Source organism: Brachyhypopomus gauderio, chromosome 11 (genome assembly GCF_052324685.1).
Source record: "Brachyhypopomus gauderio isolate BG-103 chromosome 11, BGAUD_0.2, whole genome shotgun sequence".
Taxonomy (NCBI): Eukaryota; Metazoa; Chordata; class Actinopteri; order Gymnotiformes; family Hypopomidae; genus Brachyhypopomus; species Brachyhypopomus gauderio.
This window is the reverse complement of record NC_135221.1, coordinates 10,499,173-10,523,507: the sequence shown is the minus strand read 5'-3', so window position 1 is coordinate 10,523,507 and position 24,335 is coordinate 10,499,173. Positions and strand designations below refer to the sequence as shown.

Below are 24,335 nucleotides of genomic sequence, written 5' to 3'. Positions count from 1 at the left end.
GAGGAACTGAAATATGAGTTAGTGTTGACTGGCTGAGCTTTAGACTACACAATGTCTGAAAAGACAATGAAAGAAAGTGTTTACAACCCTTCGATGATGGCCACACACTGTAGCCTGCTAGTCTGCATATTGTAGCCTGCTAACTTTATTCATTACACACAGAAATAACATTATTAGGAAAAAAAGAGTCTAGAAATGAAGATCCCTTGTGCACACATTCAGCGGTCTCACGACCACAGTGAGCTAGCTTTATTTCATTTGGCTTACCCACAGAACACTGAGAGACTACACCCAACGGGAGGTGACAGTACAGACTACTAGGGCTTTAAATGTCATGTTTACACATAGAGAATCAAACGTACATTGAAAATTCACTTGATACGTAGTGTAATGTAGAAGAGAACATTTTACAAATAATTCTTACAGTGCTTTTTATTTGCATTGTGCCAATATGCTTAATATTAAAGCTCCCAATTAACTAGGTCAAAATGCTAAGTGTAAAAACAAAAACAGTACATCACTTTTATAATAAATTCCAACACATGAACCGGAAGCTTCTATCACGTTCTCAAATCTTGTTTGGCACTGACGACGCATAAATGGATGAGGCAGATGTCCCCTCGCACCAAACAAAACAAAGCAAACAAAACTCAAAACAAAACAAAAACCATAACCATTTTCTTGTGGACTCATCATAACAGCTTTTGGAAATCTAAACAAGTATGTGTTTTTTTACCATAAAATCATGTTTGATTTCTTGTTTTCTAAGATGATCACATCTAACCCTTTTTTGTCCGTTGATGTGAAGATCATCTTAGCTCTATATTTGACAAGGCAAGTCCAAAACCTGTGGGTAAATGCCTTGATTACAAATGCAATTCGTTATAAAAACACACACACACACACACATACACAGACACACACACACAAATGAATAAGCGTACATCAAATATCAAAAAATTAGAGCTACACTATTCAAAATAATTGTAAACAGCTTTAAATTCAAGTTTAAAGCTTTAAATAAGCTTAGAACAAAAAAAATGTTGATGGAAAAGTATGAAAAAATAATAATACAACACCACCAACCAGTTACATAATATGGTTATGTTTTATTCCTTTAAAGGCCCAAAGGCCTTTTTGGCCATTACTGATCATTTAACTGCCATCATTATTTCTGATTTCAATTTTCAAACAAAATATATTTTGAGTGTTGGGCTCAAAATTACATCTCAGTTTGTATTTAGTAGATCTAATTCCCACTGTGTTAACTCTTTCACTTGGCACGGCACGCACGTACGGCACGCACGTACGGCACGCACGTACGGTACACACGTACGGCACACACGTACGGCACACACGTACGGCACACACACACACACACACACACACACACACACACACACACACACGAAGGGAAAGCTTGAAAGCTATTTTCATGGCATTCAGTGACCATTGTGGATTGTCACTGTGGTTTGTCCATAATCTGGACTTGGAGAATAAACAGACATACGAGTCACCTCAGGTCAATACTTTCACTGTAAAGAAGCAAAAGCACATTTTTACACATAAATAATCCATTGTGATTTAATTAAAAATAACAGGCTAATTCTCAAATGTTCTGATATTTGTCCAGTAATCACATGACCTGAAGGTAGGAATCAACATGCTCAGAATGCCTTCGTGAGATGATCTCCACAATGGAGACGTAGGTCCCGGCCACGAAGCCCACCAGGCCGAAAAGACTGATGAGCAGGTTCTTGAGCACCACCCAGCCTGAGATGCCCTCTGTGTGGAAGGTGATGATCTCCAGGAGCGGAGGGAAGATGAGCGCTAAGGCACTGCTACTAATTGAACCCACCAAGGAGATGACGAGATCCAGCTCTGGGATTAGTATGGCCAACGCGCCTGCAGGAAGACAGCGGAGGTACAATGTCATATGAGAGGACAGTGGACATTATGGGGGATTGTGTGTGTGTGTGTGTGTGTGTGTGTGTGTGTGTGTGTGTGTGTGTGTGTGTGTGTGAGGGGTTCATGGGGGATGGGTCATCTCCTGTTGCTAAGGGGATTAGTGGAGGTACTGGCAGGCAGCTCTGATGGCCCAAATAAGCCAACACCTTCCTGCACACTATTTCTGCTCCACTGCCCTTCTGGCTAACGCATTCTCCGTTTTTCACACCATGTGCCACAACAAGACAGTAAAATGTGCAAATCTTTGAATGTTCACATCACAAACTCTCACCAAACATGAACACACTTGCCCGCTTAGGCATTTTGTCACTTATGATGACTTTGTGATGACTAAAACACTTGTCAAGCAGGTCTGACACACATTCAGAGGGTCCGATACCCTTTGATCCAGTTCCCTCCTGCCTGTGTTAGATTTCAGAGGAACTGTCAAATGAATGTAGAACCGGAAGGGTTTCTTTGGGACATGCTAGAATTCACTCTAAAGAAAGTGAAGACATCATTTTTGTTGGTGTTAAGGAGGTCAGATTTTAAACCCTTGAGCCTGGAGAAGACTGTCTACTAGACCAGGTGTTTGAAGATTTGTCCACAGCATGTCGGGCACACTACAAAGCAGACCAGGGTTAGAATAGCCACCCTGGGGGCGGAGAGAGGACAGTACACAGAGCTTAAAGCTAGTGGATAGTGAACAGAGCTGAAAGGAATGGGTAAGAAAAGAAACTAAGGCACTATGGCTCCGATCCAATATACTCCTACAGGAGCATAAGCATAATTGTTCAGAGGAAACGTGTGTGTCATTGATCACACACAAGGAAAACGAAGAGTTCCTGCAGCTTTACAGATGATTAGGATTGTAAAAACAGAGATCCGTCCACATTCATATTTCAACAAGGATTTGAGTTGCTCTTCAGGGAAGGGGAACACCATGAAACCTCTTATGTCACAGTTACATCCTTAATCAGTTTGCAAAGTGCTCGCAATTACACATTATAGGATACTCAAAATGTATCATTCCTCTGTAACCTGCCACACAGTTCACATCTGAAGCACCTTTAGCCTGCTTCATGAAACAGCTGGGCCCTCTCACTGCCTTATCTGTCCTCTCATTTCTCCATGTCCTCAGAAGCAACAGAAGTCCCACCTGTACTCAGCAACAGCACCAGTCCTGGACGTTTTAAGCTACGTCCGCCATCCAAACAAGGCAACTGTACGCCATCTTCCGAAGGCTCTCTTTTAGGCAGGGAGTTCTTGAAAAGGGTTTAAAAAAAACAAAGTGATACAGCTTTTCATGCCCGTCTCTGATAGTTACAATTGTCACAACCCTGGATATCTTGGTAACAGATCACCCCTGGATAACTTTTCCCTTGTGACCGCCTTTTCTAACTGTGGTGCTTTTGAATGAATTAGGTCTGTTGTTGTTTGAAAAAAGGCAAACCCAGCAAAGCAGGTACTTGATTTCCCAATGCAGCAAGTTTGACAACCACAGTTAAGTGCAAATGTATGCAAGTATGAAAAAAAATATCAGAGAACTTTGGTTTGAGGAGTGTATAGGCAAACCCACACACGGAGAAAACAGGTATAAACGTTATAAACGGTTCAAATTGTTATCGTAACTTGATGAATCTCACACATGAATAAACATCTGTTTCGATCAAGTTAATTTATGTGGCAACACTACATATAAAGTTGTTGTTCATAAACACCTATTTTCTCAAACTAACTCCGATTATTTATATACAGGATCTATGGTGTTTGTTGTCTCAGCAGCCATAAACAACTTCATTAACATATTTAAATTAGAGAAAACATATTGTACACACCTTATTATTTACAACGTTCACAAAGTGGTTTGAAAAAAATTAGCTAAATTATCTTGCTTTCACAGCACTAGTAGTTCTGTTAAACCTAATTTTGAAATATTCTGTTAAACCAGTCTGTTTAAATGCATCCAGAACAAACACCCAAGTGTTGGGTGTGGTTTTACATATGGAGCTGTTTTTTAACAATCTGTGAATTGGATATTTGATGTATCTAAAGCATCTGTGGCCAAACATCCAGCTTTGTGCTGGAGAGCATTACAACCCCATATAAACTTGTTAAGTAGCATAGTAGTCACCAGACACTGACAGTCCGTCTGCTTGAGGACAAATTAACCCTTGGCATGTGAATGTGTCAACAACAAAACGAGTAACAGTAATGATTGATCCTTCACTCTGATATCCACCTAGAGACTAGAGACCACCTTCCAAAAGTTTCATACATAATTACTAAAGCTGGCGGCCTAATAACACACCCTGACTATGTGGTAGGTGCGTCTGCTTGGAGCCCCTGGGCATCTGTGTCAAGACTCCCAACCTTACTGATCTTTCCCTCCAAAAAGGCTGTCAAATCTGACATCTGAAGCAAACTACAGCTGGAGAAAGGCCAGACTAACCTCAGTGCCTGAGATGCATGAGATGCATGTGGGTAACTAACTAAGGCTGCCGGGTGGATCGGCAGACACACGGGCCATGGAGAGCACGTGAAATCAAACGTTACATCTGGCCAAATCAGAACCGGTAAGAGAACCAGGGGAGGCTTAGAAGTGATGTAAGATGAAGACGAGTTAAGACAGTCCCTGACAGAACAGGTGAGGAAGCAAAAAAAATAATCGTGTACTTGAGAATTAAGTAAAATTTTACCTGTGATTTTATGTACTGCATACATACACCATGACTGTTACATAGCATAGGAACCCCTGAGGGAGATCAGGCTAACAGCCCTGATTAGCTTCCGGCTTGAGGTCGCCCTCTAGTGGCCAACGTTTGGCGCTGCGATCTGTATACATAATGTTACTAAGGCCAGGAGAGAGACACAGTACACAGTCACACAGCTGATCAGCACAGCACAGACACACGTGCACCCAGCGACCCAACATCATGACTGACTGCATTCACTGATAAAGCACCTTGTCTCAATAGCACATGATCCATCAAAACAAAAAAAATCAGACTAGTGGATTACCGCATATATCCGGAGTAACAGTTGTATTCATGCAGCCAGCAGCAGAGTGCAAGAGAAAAGCTACTGACAGGAGCTGCACATCAAGGTCCCAGTCCGTTCTTGCCCAAGCTAATCCTACGGTAACAATAACCTTGCCAACGCGCTGTTTGGGTCCAATATGCTCCATTCATAGGCTTAGCTATAAGATCTGGCACAGGAACAGTGTGAGGTAATCTATTTGTTAGTAAAACAGCGATTATTCAGAAGCCAAACACAGGCAAATGTGATGCAAGTGAAGTATCAAGGTGAAGAGGAGGGCACGTTGCCTGTCAAAGGTTACGGGGGTCATGAAGGAAGCTGTGGGAATGAAGACTCACAGTCACTCATAGCCAACAGAACCCAGCTCCATGGATGAGCCAAGTTACAAGGCTACATGCACTGATACAGCGCAAAAGAAATGTCCACCTTTACCTGTCAACACCTAGAGGACACCTTGAGGACATCAAACATGGAAAAATATTGTGCAGGAGTGATAACTGGAAACTGATCACATGACTGCATATTTACGTCATGGAGAAAATCACTTTCTAACTTCAGAGAGAAACCTTTCAGTTTGTCAGAACTATATGGTTAAAATGCTCAGAAACCATTCCAGAATGAAAGACAGACCAAAAGAAGAAATATCACAGTACTGGGCCAAGAATCTTGCTACTTAATAATCACATAACCAGGTCCAGGCTGTCAGAGACCATTTGAAACGTATGAGTCATATTAGTCTTGATCGTGCCATTTTAAACCCCTTTAGGTCAAGCCAATAAATTGAACTGAACTAAAAAAAATTTAAATTGTGAAATGAAAACTGACATGCATGTCTTCGGGCTACTTGTGGGTCTAGGGAGGCGTTTAGCCATGGCTGCTCAAAACCGTGTTCATTACTCAGAATCACCATGTTCCCACAGGCTGTTTGTAACAGACCTTGGTCTTTGGCTATGGATTAATCAAGCACATGTTTCATCTTTGCAATAGGCTTTAGCCCACAAAGATAGAACGATACATACAGAGAGTTCAATTTTAAAAACACGGGTTTCAAGGACTACTTATTCATCTCTGGGACAATGGATTAGCAGTGGCAAAAGACCCCACACACTCCAGAAAACCACGACTGCCTGATACACAACCACTATTTTTGGCTTGTTATTGCAATTCCACACTTGTTTGTTTGATTTATAAGGTGTAGCTACACAACGGCCTGCTCTAATTCTGGGTTTCATCCCTGCACAGCACAAATGCACATAATCTAAAGGTAATCATGTGACCGCACCCATGTACTCACATGTATTTCAGAGGACATGTACCCTTCATCAGCAGCCATACTCAGACCTTGGTTTTGGTGTCCACTTTAGCTTAACAGCAGGCTGGGTGGTACTGTACTGAGGTCAGTTTTAGCAGCTCTTGGGAAAAGACCAGAGTCCTCCTGTTACTGTTCTGCCAGTGGGGAAAGTGCACTCCTCAACAATAGGCAGACAGACACACACACACACAACCCAGATCTCACAGTCACATATTTGAGGACACATGGACACACGCTAGATGGACTGACCCTTCACCCCCTTGCTGAGAAAGCACTCGTCCGTGGTCACGGTGGCAGGTCAGCACTGCGCCATGCGATCGAGGGTTCTCATACAGACGGAAGGTCGTCTCGCAAAACATGTGCCATTTCTCCCTCGCCAGCCCACACACACACGCCACAATCCCTCCAGTTTCCTTTCATGGCAAATTCACCAGTGCTGCCTCGTTTGTGTCTTCAGCCACAAGCAGGAGAAGTGCGGGGGCTGGTGATCAGGCGAGGATTAGGCTGGACTCTACTGCTTTATCCAAACCCTCTACCCAAACCAAACATCACTTAGCTTGCTTTGTGTGAAATTGCTGAAGTAAAACTTTGGACTTTCAGGATTTTGCCAGACATAAATCAACATAATAAACACAGTGGGTTAAACCCGACCAGGAACACATACTGCAGAACCCAAACAACACAAGACAAACCAAAAGACGGACTCATTGGTCACACAGATCTCAATGCAACACAAACAAAGTGCCAGTTTTAAAGCTCCGTTAAGCATGTTTTAGTGCACAGCCTTGACAACAGTGCACTAAATGATAGGGGATGAAATAGAATAACAGGAGGAACAAAGAAAGGGCAAATAAGGAGGCATGAGGATCACCACAGGTACTCGGTCTGGACTTTGATGACCTAAGAAGAGGCATTTCCAAGAACACCTTTGGCCTGTGCTCAGAAAGACACTGCTGTGTTTAATTGAAGGGGCAGAGGGGATTATGTTAGTCAGCCTTGTAAATCATTCTGAAGCATAAACACACACACACACGCACGCACCATGGCACACACACACACACACGCACCATGGCACACACACACACACACACACACGCACCGTGGCGCACACACACACACACACACACACACACACACACACACACACACACACACACACACACACACACACACACACACGCACCATGGCACACACACTTTCTCAGTGCATTGTTCTGCACTTAATGTCATTAATTCTAAAATGAGCCTGATACAAGACTCAAGCAACTGCAATTTGACATCCCATGCATAGCAAATCCTAATAAAGCTTTAGACTGAAAACTAGGTCAACATAAAAATTTATTTTAAAGACTGACAGGCTGCTGGGTCATGACAAATGGATTAATATCAGCAGAGGAAAACCTACAGGCTCGCTCCAAACACTCCCTTTAAACGGCCACAAAACCTACAGGCTTGCTCCAAACACTCCCTTTAAACAGCCACAAAACCTACAGCCTCGCTCCAAACACTCCCTTTAAACTGCCACAAAACCTACAGACTTGCTCCAAACACTCTCCCTTGAAACTGCCACATAATGTATGCTTTAACTACAAGGTATATTCAGAGCACGTCTATTTCTACAAGAGTAACAAGCTATTCTTTGTGTACCACGAAACAAATATGACTGAACTAATTCAGAACAATCGGCACAAACACAAAGGATGGTGGTAAAACACCAATTTATAGGTGAGACAGAACTGAACACACAATATCATATTTAGCATTAAATTACAACAATGCATTAATTTTTTTGCAGCCATTTCTTGATTTTCTTTATGAGCGGCGTGGTCTGCTACTAAACACCCCTTTCATTTCTTGAAAGTGTTCAGTTTCAAACAGTAATGTTGCAGGAGGTAGACCCTGCACTCATTTGCAAGTGTTCAGTTTCAAACAGTAATGTTGCAGGAGGTAGACCCTGCACTCATTTGCAAGCAAGCAATATGCATTTAACATATTTTGCTGGTCTTTTGGTGGCCTTCACAGTTATACTGTATAAGTCACATTCAAAACTTTCTTTTTGAGTACAATGTTATTGATATTCAAAGGAAACACAGTCAAGACTAATGCTCGTGTAAAAAAATAACAAAAAAAGATCTTCAGACCAGAGATCTTCAGACTTCATGGCTGGCAGCAGGCTTGGTGCTACTGCAATGAGCCTGCATGGGACCGCATGGAAACACGACTGTGGGTGTTGTTCATAGCTTGCTCCACCTGCACTACCAGGTGAGCTACAGAAGTTTTTGGTATCACTTACCACTTTGATACACTATATGGCCAAAAGTATTTGCTCACCCATCCAAATGTTTGGAATCAGGTGTTCGAATCACTTCCATGGCCACAGGCATATAAAACTAAGCACTTAGGCACGCAGACTGTTTTTACAAACATTTGTGAAAGAATGGGTCGCTCTCACTACAGACATCCAAACTTCATGTGGCCTTCAGATTCGCTCAAGAACTGTGTGCAGAGAGCTTCATGGAATGGGTTTCCATGGTCGAGCAGCTGCATCCAAGCCATACATCACAAAGTGCAATGGAAAGCGTCGGATGTAGTGGTGTAAAGCACGCCACCACTGGACTCTAGAGCAGTGGAGGCTCGTTCTCTGGATTAATGAATCACGCTTCTCCATCTGGCAATCTGATGGATGAATCGGAGTTTGGCGGTTGCCATGAGAATGGTACTTGTCTGACTGCATTGTGCCAAGTGTAAAGTTTGGTGGCGGGGGAATTATGTTGTGGGGGTGTTTTTCAGGAGCTGGGCTTGGCCCCTTAGTTCCAGTTAAAGGAACTCTGAATGCTTCAGTATACCAAGACATTTTGGACATTTCTATGCTCCCAACTTTGTGTGAACAGTTTGGAGCTGGCCCCTTCCACTTCCAACATGACTGTGCACCAGTGCACAAAGCAAGGTCCATAAAGACATGTACGGCAGTGTCTGGTGTGGATGAACTTGACTGGCCAACTTGATAGAACACCTTTGGGATGAATTAAAGCGGAGACTGAGAGCCAGGCCTTTTCGACCAACATCAGTATGTGACCTCAACAAATGTGCTTCTGGAAAAATAGTTAAAAACCTCCCATAACACACTCCTAAACCTTGTGGACAGCCTTCCCAGAGGAGGTAAAGCTGTACTAGCTGCAAAAGGTGGGCCAATGTCATATTGAACTACAGTTGTGATCAAACTTATTCAACCCCCACTGAAATAAAGTGTTTTGGCCAGTTTGACATTGATTTTGATCATTTCAGTCATCTTATTTACAATTATATCAAAGAGGCACTTATAAATTAGACAAACATAACATAATATTTATGATGGAATAACCACAAATGTCTTTACTGTGCTCACATCATTATCAGTTTTATTCAACCCCCTAGTGACATTACTTTTTAGTACTTAGTACAACATCCTTTTCCAGTTATGACAGCTTTCAAGCGTGAAGCATAGCTTGACACAAGTGTCTTGCAGCGACCTATGGGTATCTTAGCCCATTCTTCATGGGCAAAAGCCTCCAGTTCAGTCACATTCTTAGGCTTGCGCACTGCAACTGGCTTCTTTAGGTCCCACCAGAGGTTCTCAATTGGATTTAAGTCTGGTGATTGCGATGGCCACTCTAGAATGTTCCAGCCTTTCATGTTCAACCATGCTCTAGTGGACTTGGATGTGTGCTTCGGATCATTGTCCTGTTGGAAGGTCCAACGTCTCCCAAGCCGCAGGTTTGTGACTGACTCCATCACATTTTCCTCCAAGATCTCCTGGTACTGAAGGGAATTCATGGTACCCTGCACACGTTGAAGCTTTCCTGTACCATTAGAAGCAAAACAGCCCCAAAGCATAATTGACCCCCTGCCATGCTTCACAGTAGGCAAGGTGTTCTTTTGTTCATAAGCCTGGTTCTTCCTTCTCCAAACATAGCGCTGGTCCATTGTCCCAAACAGTTCTAATTTAGTTTCATCTGACCACAGTACACTGTTCCAAAACCTTTGTGGCTTGTCCACATGACTTTTGGCATACTGCAGTCGACTTTTCTTGTTCTTTGGAGTCAGCAAGGGGGTGCGTCTGGGTGTTCTGGCATGGAGGTCTTCGTTATGCAGTGAGCGCCTTATTGTCTGAGCTGAAACTTCAGTGCCCACATCTGACAGGTCTTTTTTCAGTTCCTTAGCAGTCACGCGGGGATTTTTCTCCACATTACGCTTCAGGTAGCGCACAGCAGTCGCGGTCAGGATCTTCTTTCTGCCACGACCAGGTAACGTTTCCACTGTGCCCTTTAACTTGAACTTGCGAATGATACTTCCGATAGTGTCTCTTGGAATATTTAACAACTTCGCAATCTTTTTATATCCATTGCCATTCTTGTGAAGAGCAATTCTCTTGCCTTCACCATGCTTGGAAACACACCAGTAGATGTCTAGAAGGAGCTGAGTATCACAGTCCTTTTAAATCTGCCTAATTGGTGCTTATCATGCTTGATTGCTGCTCGTTGACATCCACAGATGTTTTCAATACCTGATGGAAAACACTGGAATGAACCTCTGTTCTTAGGAGTGGTAGTCGTAAAGGGGTTGAATAATTGTGTCAATGAAGAAATCACAAAAAGGCCATTTAATACTTTATGACAAAAAAAATTGATGCTATCTTAGTTGCATTTAGTTCTTTAACAAGTCCTTGTAAGATTTCATTATGAACACAATTACAAATGTGCACTGAATTCCATAAAACCCTTCGCAGCATTGGGGGTTGAATAAATTTGATCACAACTGTATATGGATTAGGAATGGGATGTCAATTAAGCTCCTATGTGAGTCAAGGAAGGTGAGCGAATACTTTTGGCAATATAGTGCAGATCTGAACTACCTTAAGCAAAATTTATAAGGACTCATTTATGTAATAGCCGAGAAGTATAAGGGCAACTCAATCCAATGATATCAGATGACAGCTTTGTTTGGGCTGATGGTCTAGTTAGAAAGCTGGAAAGCTAATGCATGTTTCTGTTAACAAACCAGTTTCAGTGACTAAGCACCAACTATCAAAGTTTGAGGCATCAAGTCTGCTAGTTAAAGTATTCGTTGGGTCTCATTGTGTGTGTACAGCAACCCCTGATGTACTGGGTAACAGTGGGGCCACTGCAAGCAATCAAAGCTCCAAACATTCATTTGCAAAATTTGCTTTGAAACTCAGACATAATAAACAGGCAAATTACATGAACCCCTTTTAGCCTGTGAATGCATGGCTTTGATGGTGTCGATGCTTTGAACAACAGCTATGCTGACGTGGGCTTTCTGTGGATTCCTACCTGTAGGTTTTTCAAGCTCTATGAGTTCTCAAAAGCTTCAAAAGTGACATTCTTTACAAGTGGCAAAAACATAATTTCTTTATAAATGATAAGACGCCACCATGACCGGAGCCCAGCAAGAGCCCGCATGTCTCACTTCAAACAGTCTTCATTCAGGACACCGACAACAGCTGGAGGGACACTTCACTGCTGTAGCCTTCTGCTAAGCCTTAAACTGGATCAACTTCAGGGTGCGGAGGGGACGTGGTGAGTGTTAAAACCCTGCCTCAGGCCGCCTTTCTGCTTTGAATTTCTCCAAGTTCTGGATCTTCATTTGAATACTATATGTAGAGACACAGGAAGGGAGAGATCTAATTGTTTATTCATGTGCAACAATAAACCTTCACTTCCTCTGCTTACAGACCAATTACAAGGCAGAGGCTAAAGAGACTCAAAGCACAGCAGAGGCCCTTGAGTGCATTAGTAATGGGGGGGAATGAGTTGACTAACAAGTCTGAGCATCCAGCAAACGCAGCAAGAAGGGAGAACAGCACATGAAAGGGTGTTCATTTGTCTGCTTATCATGCAGGCAAAGTTGTAGCTTCCAGTGTATTGAAAATGAGTAGAAACCAATTTCTAATAAACCCATTTTTAACCCTCATTCAGATCCTCATTTTTCTTTTTTCATTAACTCTGAAATGACTGGGTTTATTCTTAAAACAAAATCTTCCTTATAAGTGCATTCAGAATGTATGTGAAACTGATTTGAAATACATGACAGACACCACCCTGATCACACAGTGCCATACCACACTAACTGCAGTTTATCCAGCCAGAGCTGTGTACCATGAATCATGTACTGGTCCACACAGAGCAAGGGGACTCACCCAGAGCACATAAACATTCCCCATAAAGCCTTTCTGCTAAATGCTCTTTCCACCCAAGAGGCAGAAGTCACGCATCAGAACACTCATTATACAGCTGGAGATCAAGGATCTTTCCACTTGTACTTTTTTAGCCAAATCCCCTCTGAGGGGATCGGTCAACATGCAACATGCAAACCAGCCAAATGGTTATTCACTCCAATAGGCGTTTGCCAGTTAACAGTATCAGGAATGCAGAAAGTGAGAAAACTAAGACGTGTCAGAAGGTCAGAGCCTCTGATCACTGAAGACCCAAGGAGCTAACCATGGGCCTTTCAGGGGAAGGCTGGAAAACGACCTAATAAGCTCAAAATACGAGGCCATTAAAGAGTCACTTAAGGCTACAGAATCCCCTGGTGCTACATGCCTTGTTTGACCTTCAAACAATGTACATTAAAGGTCTTTTCAATGTACATAAATATATCTAAAGTGGTAGAATCAACTGCATATAAGCAATACAAAAGGGAGATGAAGTCAGGTATATATTAGTTACTAGTGAAAGGCAGGTGAAGGTAAGTGAAGATATGGTACTTCCAACAAGAATTTTGCTCATTTTATGCTATGGCCTCAGAAACCTCAACAGAAGTTTAAAAAAAAGAAACTAAATAACATTCCGTGTTTTTCCTACCAGTTGTATGCAATCTTAAAACATGGTGATTAAACTATAGGCTTTTCTAAATGATCATTTATAGTTCAAAGACTCTGTGTGTCCCAAAGATTATGTGGAGCAATATCATCAGCAATCAATGTGAGTTCAAACATGCACACAACAATTACACAAGCAGTTTATCCTTGAAAAAAAGAGAAGCATCATCAGATTTCAAATAGCAGTCAAGATGATAAGCTCCCAGGATCTGGATGTAACCGCCTGACCCATGAACAGAACTCCAGTTGTGCATGTGATCCTGCAGTACACACCGGTCTACGTTCCAATCACTCATCTCCCAGAGAAAGGCCCACTTCACCTCCACTATACAGGCCAGTAGTGCGTCCTGGCTAATGGGTGGATTATGCTATGCTAGACTATGTCTGCCCACCATTTCCACCATTGCTCCTGTTCTCTTGACACAGCCATTCAAACACTATTGTCCTATTTCTAATCTTTTTCAAAAGACAAGCTGCTAGAAAGGGTCAGAAAATAACAATATTTTTTTTAACCTTTCCAGTCTGGCTTCCGTACAATGCCTAGCATTGAGACTGCCTTTTACACATTCTCGATTATTTTTGTCCTTTCACCCGATTCTGGTGCTCTCTGTATTTTTCTCCTTTTAGATCTAAATGCTGCATTTGATACCATTACCCATAACACACATATCTCCAGCCATCCAGCTACTGGGATCACTGACACTCGCTTCAATTGGTTCATAACCGATAGCATTGATAGATTTCATTTTGTTATCCTTGGAAAGCATGAATGTGCTATCAATGCTGTTATACAAAATTGTCCCGGGTATCTTAGTACTTGCTAAGTTCATGTATATAATTATAATCTTGATTAATCTTTAGGGGGAAACTAATTTCTTTAGTGCCATTTTTTTACTTATTATTTAAAGGTTTTCTGTTATCTTCTCATTTTCTTTACTTACATTTTTATCTCATTTTTATACAAGTGAGCAATTGAGGGTTAAGGGCCTTGCTCAGGGGCACCTCGGTCATGACCTCAGGTCTGGGGATCGAACCCACGACCCTCCGGTCACAAGACCAGTTCCCTAACCAACAGGCCATGACTGCCCAGGACAACGCCCAGGACGGAGCACCACACACCACTGCAGCATTCACACGCACACTCTACTTGAATTAGCTGTAATCAGACAATTATCAAAGTCTTAAGCACCAACATGCTGTTCATGCAAGTTGTCCAAATAGGTGCTTCAGTGACTGTGATAAATCAAACGAAAAAAATAAATCTGTAGGAATAAGAAATTAACTGCATGAAAAGAACATTTAATTTAACATTTCAAGGATCATTTATCTTCCACTGACATGTTCCTGTGAATTTAATCTAATAACCACATGCAATCTCCCAGCCACACGTTCATCTCATAATGCTGACAATTTGCCCTGCACAGAGAGCCTTTATTGCACTGGGTCAGCTGTAATGGCCTGTGTCAATATCACTTTAATGTATCCATTTTAACCCAGATGAGAGTGTGTATAAAATTTGCTACAGCTCTGGAAAGGTTAGTTGTTAAAACATATAGGTGAGTATGTAGAGAGAGAAAGAAAGACTGAGGGAGAGAGAGAGCACTGATTGGTCGATCAGCATGTCCCTGCTTTGAGTATTTCTCTGCACACGTCGCAGGTTGTGTCCTCCCGCCTCCGCCTGCGGGTAAAACGCTGCCTTCTAGTGGTGGGCTGGGTCACGTGACCCTGTGCAGCGGGCTGGGCCACGTGACACTGTGCAGCGGGCTGGGTCACGTGACCCTGTGCAGCGAGCCGGGCCACGTGACCCTGTGCAGCGAGCCGGGCCACGTGACCCTGTGCAGCGGGCTGGGTCACGTGACCCTGTGCAGCGAGCCGGGCCACGTGACCCTGTGCAGCGAGCCGGGCCACGTGACCCTGTGCAGCGGGCTGGGCCACGTGACCCTGTGCAGCGGGCTGGGCCACGTGACCCTGTGCAGCGAGCCGGGCCACGTGACCCTGTGCAGCGGGCTGGGCCACGTGACCCTGTGCAGCGGGTTGCTCTGGTGAAGAGGATAAGGGGAGTTAAGGAGCACGCAGCAAATCAATAATGCTGGGGGAAAAGAAAACGCATCCTCAGATGCTGCTAATAACTGGTAGTTTATAAAGGGGAGCAGGTGCCTGTGTATCAGAATCAGAATCAGAATCGCCTTTATCGTCATTGTAATTTGCATTACGATGAAATTTGCTTCTACTCCAAGGTGCTTGTTGGAACAATAAATACACACAATACAGACAATAAATACACTCAATGACAGAACGATCCAAATATACAACTGGTCAATGCAATGTTTACATGATATGTTGGATATCGCACAAGCTATTTACATTGTTATTTTACATATATTGCACGTGGGAAGTATTTTACATGGGTTGTATTGCACATGGATTGGGGATTTACATAATTGTTGTTATTTACATGTTGAGTTTAGTGCCGTGATGGCTCTAGGGTAAAAGCTGTCCCTGAGCCTACTTGTGTGAGTTTTGTGCGACCTGTACCGTCTGCCTGAGGGTAACAGGTTAAACAGGTGATTGCTGGGGTGGGATGAGTCCTTGGTGATACTGATCACTCTTCTAAGATAGCGAGAGGTGGCAATCTCCTCCAGGCTGGGCAGGGAGCAACCAGTATGTATGGGAGGAGGACTGATTTAGGGCACTGGGTAAAGGACACAGGTCCAGTTATTCACTTGCATATCTGTGTTTGCAAGCTTTTCTAAGATGACAGATTGTGACAAGGGCAAATATTAGCCCCACAAGATGAAGGTCTCACCTCAGCCCCGCCCACATTAATCCTGATTTGATGCATAGGCACATGTTCATGGGGTAGGGTTGGCATGGACTTCACCTCCAGCCTGCCCGTTTGGAGCAGGGTGTGTGTGTGTGTGTGTGTGTGTGTGTGTGTGTGTGTGTGTGTGTGTGTGTGTGTGTGTGTGTGTGTGTGTGTGTGTGTGTGTGTGTGTGTGTGTGTGTGAGATGGAGAGCAGGGAGGGTTTGATGCATGCACTCACAAGTGAACAGGACGAGGCCCGCACGGATGCAGAGGTCCACGGGCAGCTCCCAACGCGCCCGAACACGCGACACCGCCAGCGGGACGAGGATCTCGGCCGGCACGTAGAACTGCAGCGCGTAGGTGATGTAGATCCCAAACGAGTAGAGCAACTTCACCGACTGATACATCCTAGCGAGCCGGACACAATGGCAGAGAAGCTCGGTCAGTGTTTGCAAAGAAGGTTTGCTGCTGGTCTTTAAGTTAGTTTCAGTAGGCAGCACATGCCTTGTGTTATTGTTTAAATTCTGGCTTGCAACATGGTCACACCCTTAAAAAAATATCGCTATTCATAAAGAGCAGGATTTAAGGTCAAGTTTCTTCCATTTCTTTCAGCATGATTAAGTTAAACAAAATGACAAGGCCTAGATTATCTCTCCTTTCACGAGATACGTTGTAAATGGTGGGCGGACCTTTGCAAGAACCGACTGCTTACACAATAGAGCGAGCAAATGCTTAGAGATATGTTAACACAAGCAGGATTATATGCCTCAGTTTTCTTGTGATTCTAGGCTTTGAGGGGCTCACACTGATGTCTGGATGCACAAAAAGAACAAAAAAAAACAGACAGGAAAAAGCTGAATGTAATAAAGGTCATAAAACTAGATTTGGCTGAAGAACAATGATGTGAACACACATGGAAATACCCGATGCCACACATTAATGGGGAGTATTTCAGAGGAATGATTCACGGGCCTTCTGCCAGATGCCTGAGTCACTATGTCCCTAATTGTACTGGGCAAAATGTGGGGGGATGGGGGGGGGGGGGGGGGGGTGATTGAATCCTTCTGTCTTCCAGGAGTTGTCCTGTAATTTGCACTGAGCCCGTATCATCATCAGTCCTTGTAAATACCAGCTCATCGACAGGCCCGAACACGACAGATGCATTTGGGCCCTGTTGTGTGGCATCTGGAGCTGCATTCTAGTACCCTTGTATCTCGCCCTCGCTCCATGACCCATCCGCCCTGCACACGTGCCCCCACCTCTAATGCTACCGGCTCTGGAGAACCCGACAGCTTCCGCCTCACCTTGTTCACTCCCGTAAATTGAATTAGTCTGTGATCAAATGGCTTAAGTGTGTCTGCCTTCAGCACCTGAAAATCCACTTGAGTGATGGTGTTCGTGCCCGTGGCCATTAAGCACATTAGAATGCATGGCGAGGCCTGGGGGAGATTACAGGCGACAGGTTTGTGTCCCAGAGTGAGAACGGGGGGGGGAGGGGGCATATGTAGCTCTGAACATGGACCCCAACGCACACGTCAATGACATGAACTGACTGGCGTTTTGCCATCCGCTCCTTTTCGCCCTGCCTGTACCGCCCTCCTTACTTTAGTTTGGGGTGATCAACACGACGCGTGTCTGGGACGAAGATGTCAAAAACAAAACAAACACGCCACGTGATGCGTGGACGAGACTCACCAGCAGTTAGGCAGGTTCAGCGTGATGCTGCCCCCGATGTTCTGTCCGAAGCAGATGTAGCCGATGGTGCCCAGGGAGATATAGAGCAGAGTGACGATGCCCATGCCCAGGTACAGCACTCTGGGGAAGTTCTGTGGCTTCTGCATTTTGTTCTCCAGTGGCAGAACCTGCATGTTCGGATACAGACTCATCGTGTCAGTGAAAGGTGTAATGATTTGAGATATGATCTGAGAAATATTAGAGATTCTGTCTTTAATGGAATATGTAATGTAATATAAAAACTCACCACACCGATTCCTTCAAAGGCAAATATAGCTGTTCCAAAGAACAAAGGGTAGTCGATGGCCCTACCAACCTTTGGAAGGTCAACGGGGGATGGAATATGCTGAGGGTGGGGAAACACATACACATACACATACACACACACACACACACACACACACACACACACACACACACACACGTTAAGAAGTGGAGATGCAGGCATGTTAATAACATAATAGCTTGGCACAAAAAGGAGATGAAGGTTGCTGTGGTGCAGAGGCAGACAGGCAGGAATGGAACATCAATGTCACAGAACATTTCAGTGTCCCCTCAGGGTTAGACTCAGTAAAACCAATCAAAGCCCCAGTCACATCAGATATCTGTACAGTAGTACCTCCCGGGACAAGTGTGAGAGGGGAAGCAAACAAAGCCAACACAACCACAGCATGTGACAAGACAAACGAAAAGCCCTCAGTTAAATGAATCAATTTTCCCATTAGAAAAATCAGCTTGTTCCAGTTTGGAGCTGTTGTTATAAGAAAAAGTATTTTTGTTTTGACACTGCAAGGATTAAGCATATTACAGGTATGCAGTCATCAGTGGAAGGGATTGGTTTGTTCACTGCAGCCAAGTACATGGGAGTGTGTTGTGGGCTTGGTCACATAGCAGAGCAATCCTTCTCCTTCAGTCAGTTTAACACATTGAACAGTGTGGCGGAGTCAGGACGGCTTTGCTGTGTGTGCAGCTGCTGTGACCATCTTGCCTTTCAAATAATGAAATGTCTCAGAGATTGTCTACAAATATTACCATAGTAAAAAATTGCAAACAAAATGTCTTGTTTTCAGTGCTAAAATATTAACAAACCAACAAAAGATGTTTTACAAACAACCCGTGTCATTTTTATGCAGCTCTGCAATTATCCATCAGCAACAGAAGGTGGCACTATGCTTCCATTTAGAAACTGACCAGGTGAGGACATGCTTATAGCTTGTAATGGTTCCATTACAAAGATTCAGTAATGCACAATATAAGCAACCTAAATAGAACACCCATAATCTAACCAATTTGGTGTGTGTGTGTGTGTGTGTGTGTGTGTGTGTGTGTGTGTACCGTTAGGCAGAAGTAATAGATGAGCACCAGGCTTGCACTCATGACCAAGTTAGCCACGAAGGAGAATGGAGCAAGCCACTTCAGGCTGCGCGTAAAGACCAGCGCGATGATGAAGGGGAGGAAGAAGAGCATGTAGATGCGTGAATCGTAGCTGGGAACGATCACCGCCGTCTGGTTGGTGTTACAGTTCATCGTGGTCCCGTTGGCAGCCTCGATCACCTGAGAAAACCACAACATGACAAGATGGCCCACGTGTTAACAACCGCGCAGAAGAAGTGATTTTCTAAATAAAAGGTTTGAAGCAGCAGCTTATTCATATACACTATTTTCCTGAGATGGCTAAAACATCACAGACTTGACGAGCATGCCCCATTTAGATGCTCATGCTAAAACACCAATGTATGTCTTCTTGTTTACTGTAATGTCCATGGTGTTTTGCATATATTCTTGCATATTAGAATCTATGTACATTGTGTTCTGTGCACTAACTACACTGCACTGTGGACCTAATTTTTAAAGTTCTTCACTCACATGCTGTTTAGCGATGGCACAATAAAAGCATCTGATTTGATGTGAGATTAACTGTAAAAGTATATTTGCAATGTCATGTTGGCATAAAATAAACATAAATATAGACGTTTTATATATTTCACATAACAGTTCAAGATCTTTAAGATCTTGAGGTATACATTGAGGAGGAGAGCTTATCAGCTGATTATCAGCTAAGCTCTTGTGGGCAGTCATGGTCTGGTGGTAAGGGAACTGAGCTTGTGACCAGAGGGTTGTGGGTTTGATATGACTGAAGTGCTCTTGAGTGTTCTTGAGCAAGGCACTTAACCCCAACTGCTCCCCTGCGGTAGGGTGGGTGTATACCTAGCAATTACTAGTGTGCACTTTGTAAGTTGCTCTGGATAATAGAGCCTGCTAAATGCTGTAAAATGTAAATGTAGCTTTTCAGTCAACTGCAGGCATAAACTATATTTTTTCAATGAAAGGACAATACTGCCCTCTTGTGGTGAGAACAATGGCAGCTCAGTGCCCTTGGTAAATTTATATCCTAAAAACACTTGTCTGTGGGTGCAAGCTCACATCTCCACACCGAGCAGAAAATGTGTTAAGTACAATAAACAGAAAAAGACACTTCCCAAATATATTACCCACAATTACCCCATAAAATGTTTGAGTTTTTATTAAATATGTTTTGAGCACACTGCATATTGACCAACTGCTGGATGCCCCACACACATAATTCAACACATAAGACATAATTAAAAATGATCCGCAAAATAATACATCACACGGTACATATCATGCCAGTGCACCCAGAAAAATGCTCTGAGCAGCAATCACTGTGAGTATACAGCACACTGTGCATTACGTCAAATGTGGCTTACGGTGGATCTGAAGGGGAACAGGACAAAGAAAATGGTGCAATACTGGAAAACTAGTAGCCTTGCACTGCAAACTACTGCCTGTATCTGGGGCTGTGAGAGGAGGAGCTGAAGCTTACTGACCTGTTTGACATTGTCACTGAGGAATACAAAGTACACACAGCAGAATCCTAGCTGGGTGATGATGAGGAACACATTCACCACACGGCTGAGGGGTGGAAAACAGAAGGAATTGTCAAAACGTGCCTCAGGATGTCTGTGATATTTATAAAGGTTTGAAATGCTTCAGAGAAACAGGGCAATGTGAGTGAAGGCACTTGACCAGAAGACGTAAACTTAAAATAACTTAAATTTCAGTGCATATTAGGAACAATTAGAAGTAAAGAGAGACAGAAACACAAATCTATAATAAACAAATATGGCCTGTGGTTCAATCAAAAGGCATCTATTTCAATCAAAATATTACATCACCTTCCCCAAGCAGAATGCCTCTGTAACCAAGATACATTCTCCATGCCATATTCTACTGCTTCTCCATAGGTCAGAAATGGTTTGCCCAACCTAGGAAGGAAGCCACACAAACGATTTCCAGACTATGTGTAAATTTGCATTGTTTTAAGTAAACAAAAAGTGTTTGACATGTGGGACTGGATGTCATTTAACTTTGTGAGTTGTGACAGTGATGGGAACAGCTTGCTTCTGCCCCACTGCTTTTCAGTAAACATACGTTCAGCCTATGGATCGGACTGTGATGTTCACACTACCACACCAAACACCTTAGCACTAAGGAAGTCAAATGCAGGATTATTGATTTGAAAATGGCACCCATGCATTCCAACACTCTGCATATGAAAGTGAAGCCCTTGGCTTTAAGTTGTGATGGAGTGTGCTGGACTGGCCTCGATAGAAATGGGAGTTAAACTGAGGGTCAGAACAGCTTATCAGACTGGACATGAAGTGCTCCTTCTTCAAGGGCTGTTTACCACAGGCCTTAAGGCCAAATGGTCCATATGTTTTACTCAGCAGTATAATGATCTCTATGGTAGCTTGTGTACAGGTGGAGTATGTTATAGGACAGGGAAGTGAGACCTGTGCTTTACTGTTAATGGACTGGCTGTTCCAATGACCTTCTCTCCTAATCTAGTCAATGTACAATGACAGGCTGGAAACACTTACAGGTTAGCAATTAACATCCAATGAGACCCAGACCATTCAGAGCATCAGCTAAGAGCTACAATTATTGTCCTAATTATTACAATACTGCTTTATAAAACTCATGACGGGAAGTGTATAACATAAACTGCCATTTAAGACATAAATCTTAGCTGTAGTCCATTCTTACTTAGTGCTTAGATGATGCGAACATTTCACAAGGATGTTCATGCAATGTATGGCCACTATGCCCATCACCAGTAGACTCAGAGGGCCTATCTGCAGAAAAGAAGAGAGAAAAGATTGAGATCAATGGATTATTGACTGGCAAAGGCTATGTATTTGTAATATTACCAACCAAGCAAAAGGTTTCTCATTGCACCTGAATCACATTAGATTGGCTTTAAATTGTCATGAGAATTATGAATGCTGTCTTGATAGAGAAAAACTGCCCTGCAGAATAACACGTTTTCACAGGCTTATAAGCAGCTGTAGTTTTAGAGATATTAAAAGAGAGATTTTCAATTAAAAAAACAGCAAATACAGAGTAGAGACACAGTGTACAAGCCACTAGTAATGTAATCAACTAAAACCAATCCTACCACAAGGCCTGCGTTCTTTACTGCCAGAGGCAGGCCGAGCAGACCTGTACCAATGTTCCCTTTCAGCAGGTGAACCAAGGTCTGTAAAAACCTGCACAGACAACAATCAGCACCCGCGAACAGACCATGCAAGCAACTCCAAACCATTCATGCGAGAAAGTCGGCACGGCAGTCCTTACGAGGATCCAGCTCTGCCACCGATCCGCTCATACTGGTTCTGCGTGCGGGAGGAAGCCGGCGGATGGGCGGCGCCATCATCCTCCACTGGGCTCTGGTCTCGGGAGAAAGGCGGACCTGAAACAGGTCACACAGTGTCCCTTTATCCTCTCGTCATGTTTCTATGAAATTGGGCCAAATCCAAAAACTATATTAAGCCACATACGTGGGATTTGGTTCTTTTATTGCAACCATCGGGATAAAAACCAAACCCCCGAAATGATACTGCTCAAGGAGCAAGTCAAAGCTGAACATATGAAATATAAATGACTATGAATATAAGAAAATCATCTTCATTCTCCATAAGGAAGAACAAAAAATAACAAAAAGGGGAAGAATGAAATGAAAAATGTATTTAAGCCATTTTACAATCCACAGTGGTGGATAAGAAGAGGCAGGCACCAGAGCACATGCTCTCCTAATGCAGGCTTAACGTGGTTACCATCCTGATAGTTCATGTCCGACTCCATAGCTGTTCTGGTGGGCTGGAGGGCACACGGGCTGCTTCACTGCTCCCTGCTTCTCTGGGGAGACCTTGGCACTGGAATCGAAGACCAATCAACTATAATTAAGGGCACTATTTTTTATTAGCTTTGTACACAAACAATGTTTTCTTTGAACATCAAAGAAAGGTAATAGGCTATTTGATCAAAGACTGTGGTAGAGTGGTCGTGTGGTTAAGGCAACTTCTGTGTAAGCAGATTAAGGCAGAGAGTCCAACAAGAAACTTTTACTCCTCACACATTGTCAATGTCAAACATTTCAACCAGGTCAAACAAGACAGATCTTGTGCATCTCATGACAGTACGCCCTTGTCAGCATAAATCAGACACGCTACCATAACTCAGCAAACCCTTTTATGGGTAATAGTTGTGTTCTCACAAATACAATACAGTTCAATACAGCACATTAAACAAGAGGGAGTGAGTCCTTTTCTACTCGTCTCTCCTCTATCCAACCTACCAGCCCGTTTATACCCATGATCCCTGTGAAAAACCATGTATACACATTGATTTATTCAGCATTTCTATTTTAAACACATTTTCATTTATTTTTAACAGGCATATTGGACAAAAGGTTTATTTGTATTACATATCAGCAATACATAATGAAATATTCTACTTCCAATATTAGAGGCAGTTTAACCAGAGTAAACAGTTTATAGCATAGTAACTAGGTTACATGTTAAAATGGGTTTAGACTATAACATGGTTTATGCTGCAGGAGGATTAAATGACCCAATCACCGGACCTGAAGTGTACAGCCTTAGGAATAAAACCACCAACACTACGGGCCACTGAAGTCGTGCATCAACTGGATCATATTAGTGATACATTCACAATTCTGCCTTCTGAATCATTTACTGGCCCGTTTTTTTTTTAGCGGTATACAAATATATACAAATAAGGATCGTGTGTCTTGAATCTTCATTCACTGCTTACATGACCATGACAGTGCGGCTGTAGCCTACTGTATCATCTACCTGTGTCACCGAGCGGCCCGGGACTTACCACAAGGTCGGAAGCAGTTGCTGTGAAGTGCTTCTGTCTCGCTATCTAGCGAATATTACCGCTGACTATATATTATTTTATAAAGTCTGCACATTGAAGTGCTTAAGCCCGTCTTCTCGTCTCAACACAGCCCGCTTGGTCCGCTGGCTGGTTTGTTTCCTGAGATGTTTAGTACGGGATCACGTGACTGACTGTCAGCTGATACGACGTCCAGGGACCTTATATGTAAAACCTTACAAATGGACAGTTTTGCAAGTTTGCAATATATACAGCTTTCATTTGTAGATTTGGTCCCGTGAATTATTCATCAAGTGCGTTGTCCGACAAGCAGAATGTTCCCTGCTAAATGGTGAATGAAAATACGTTTCTGAAGTTATAGCTAACTAAGCTACCTTAGCTAGTTAGGGAATAGG

At 43.1% G+C, this 24,335-nt stretch overlaps 1 protein-coding gene across 1 annotated transcript; it reads right to left on the bottom strand.

Annotated features, from left to right (window-relative positions):
- Positions 1–202: 202 nt before the first annotated feature.
- Positions 203–24,103, bottom strand: slc36a1 (solute carrier family 36 member 1). The gene is made up of 12 exons (XM_077021870.1): positions 23,923–24,103; positions 22,854–22,952; positions 22,375–22,489; positions 22,196–22,286; positions 21,784–21,872; positions 20,913–21,002; positions 20,565–20,649; positions 19,051–19,269; positions 17,963–18,061; positions 17,677–17,843; positions 16,220–16,389; positions 203–1,905 (listed from the first exon to the last, which is right to left on the bottom strand). The coding sequence occupies exons 2-12, from the start codon at positions 22,879–22,881 to the stop codon at positions 1,637–1,639; spliced, it is 1,422 nt and encodes a 473-aa protein (XP_076877985.1). The 5' UTR covers positions 22,882–22,952; positions 23,923–24,103; the 3' UTR covers positions 203–1,636.
- Between the last annotated feature and the right edge of the window lie 232 nt (positions 24,104–24,335).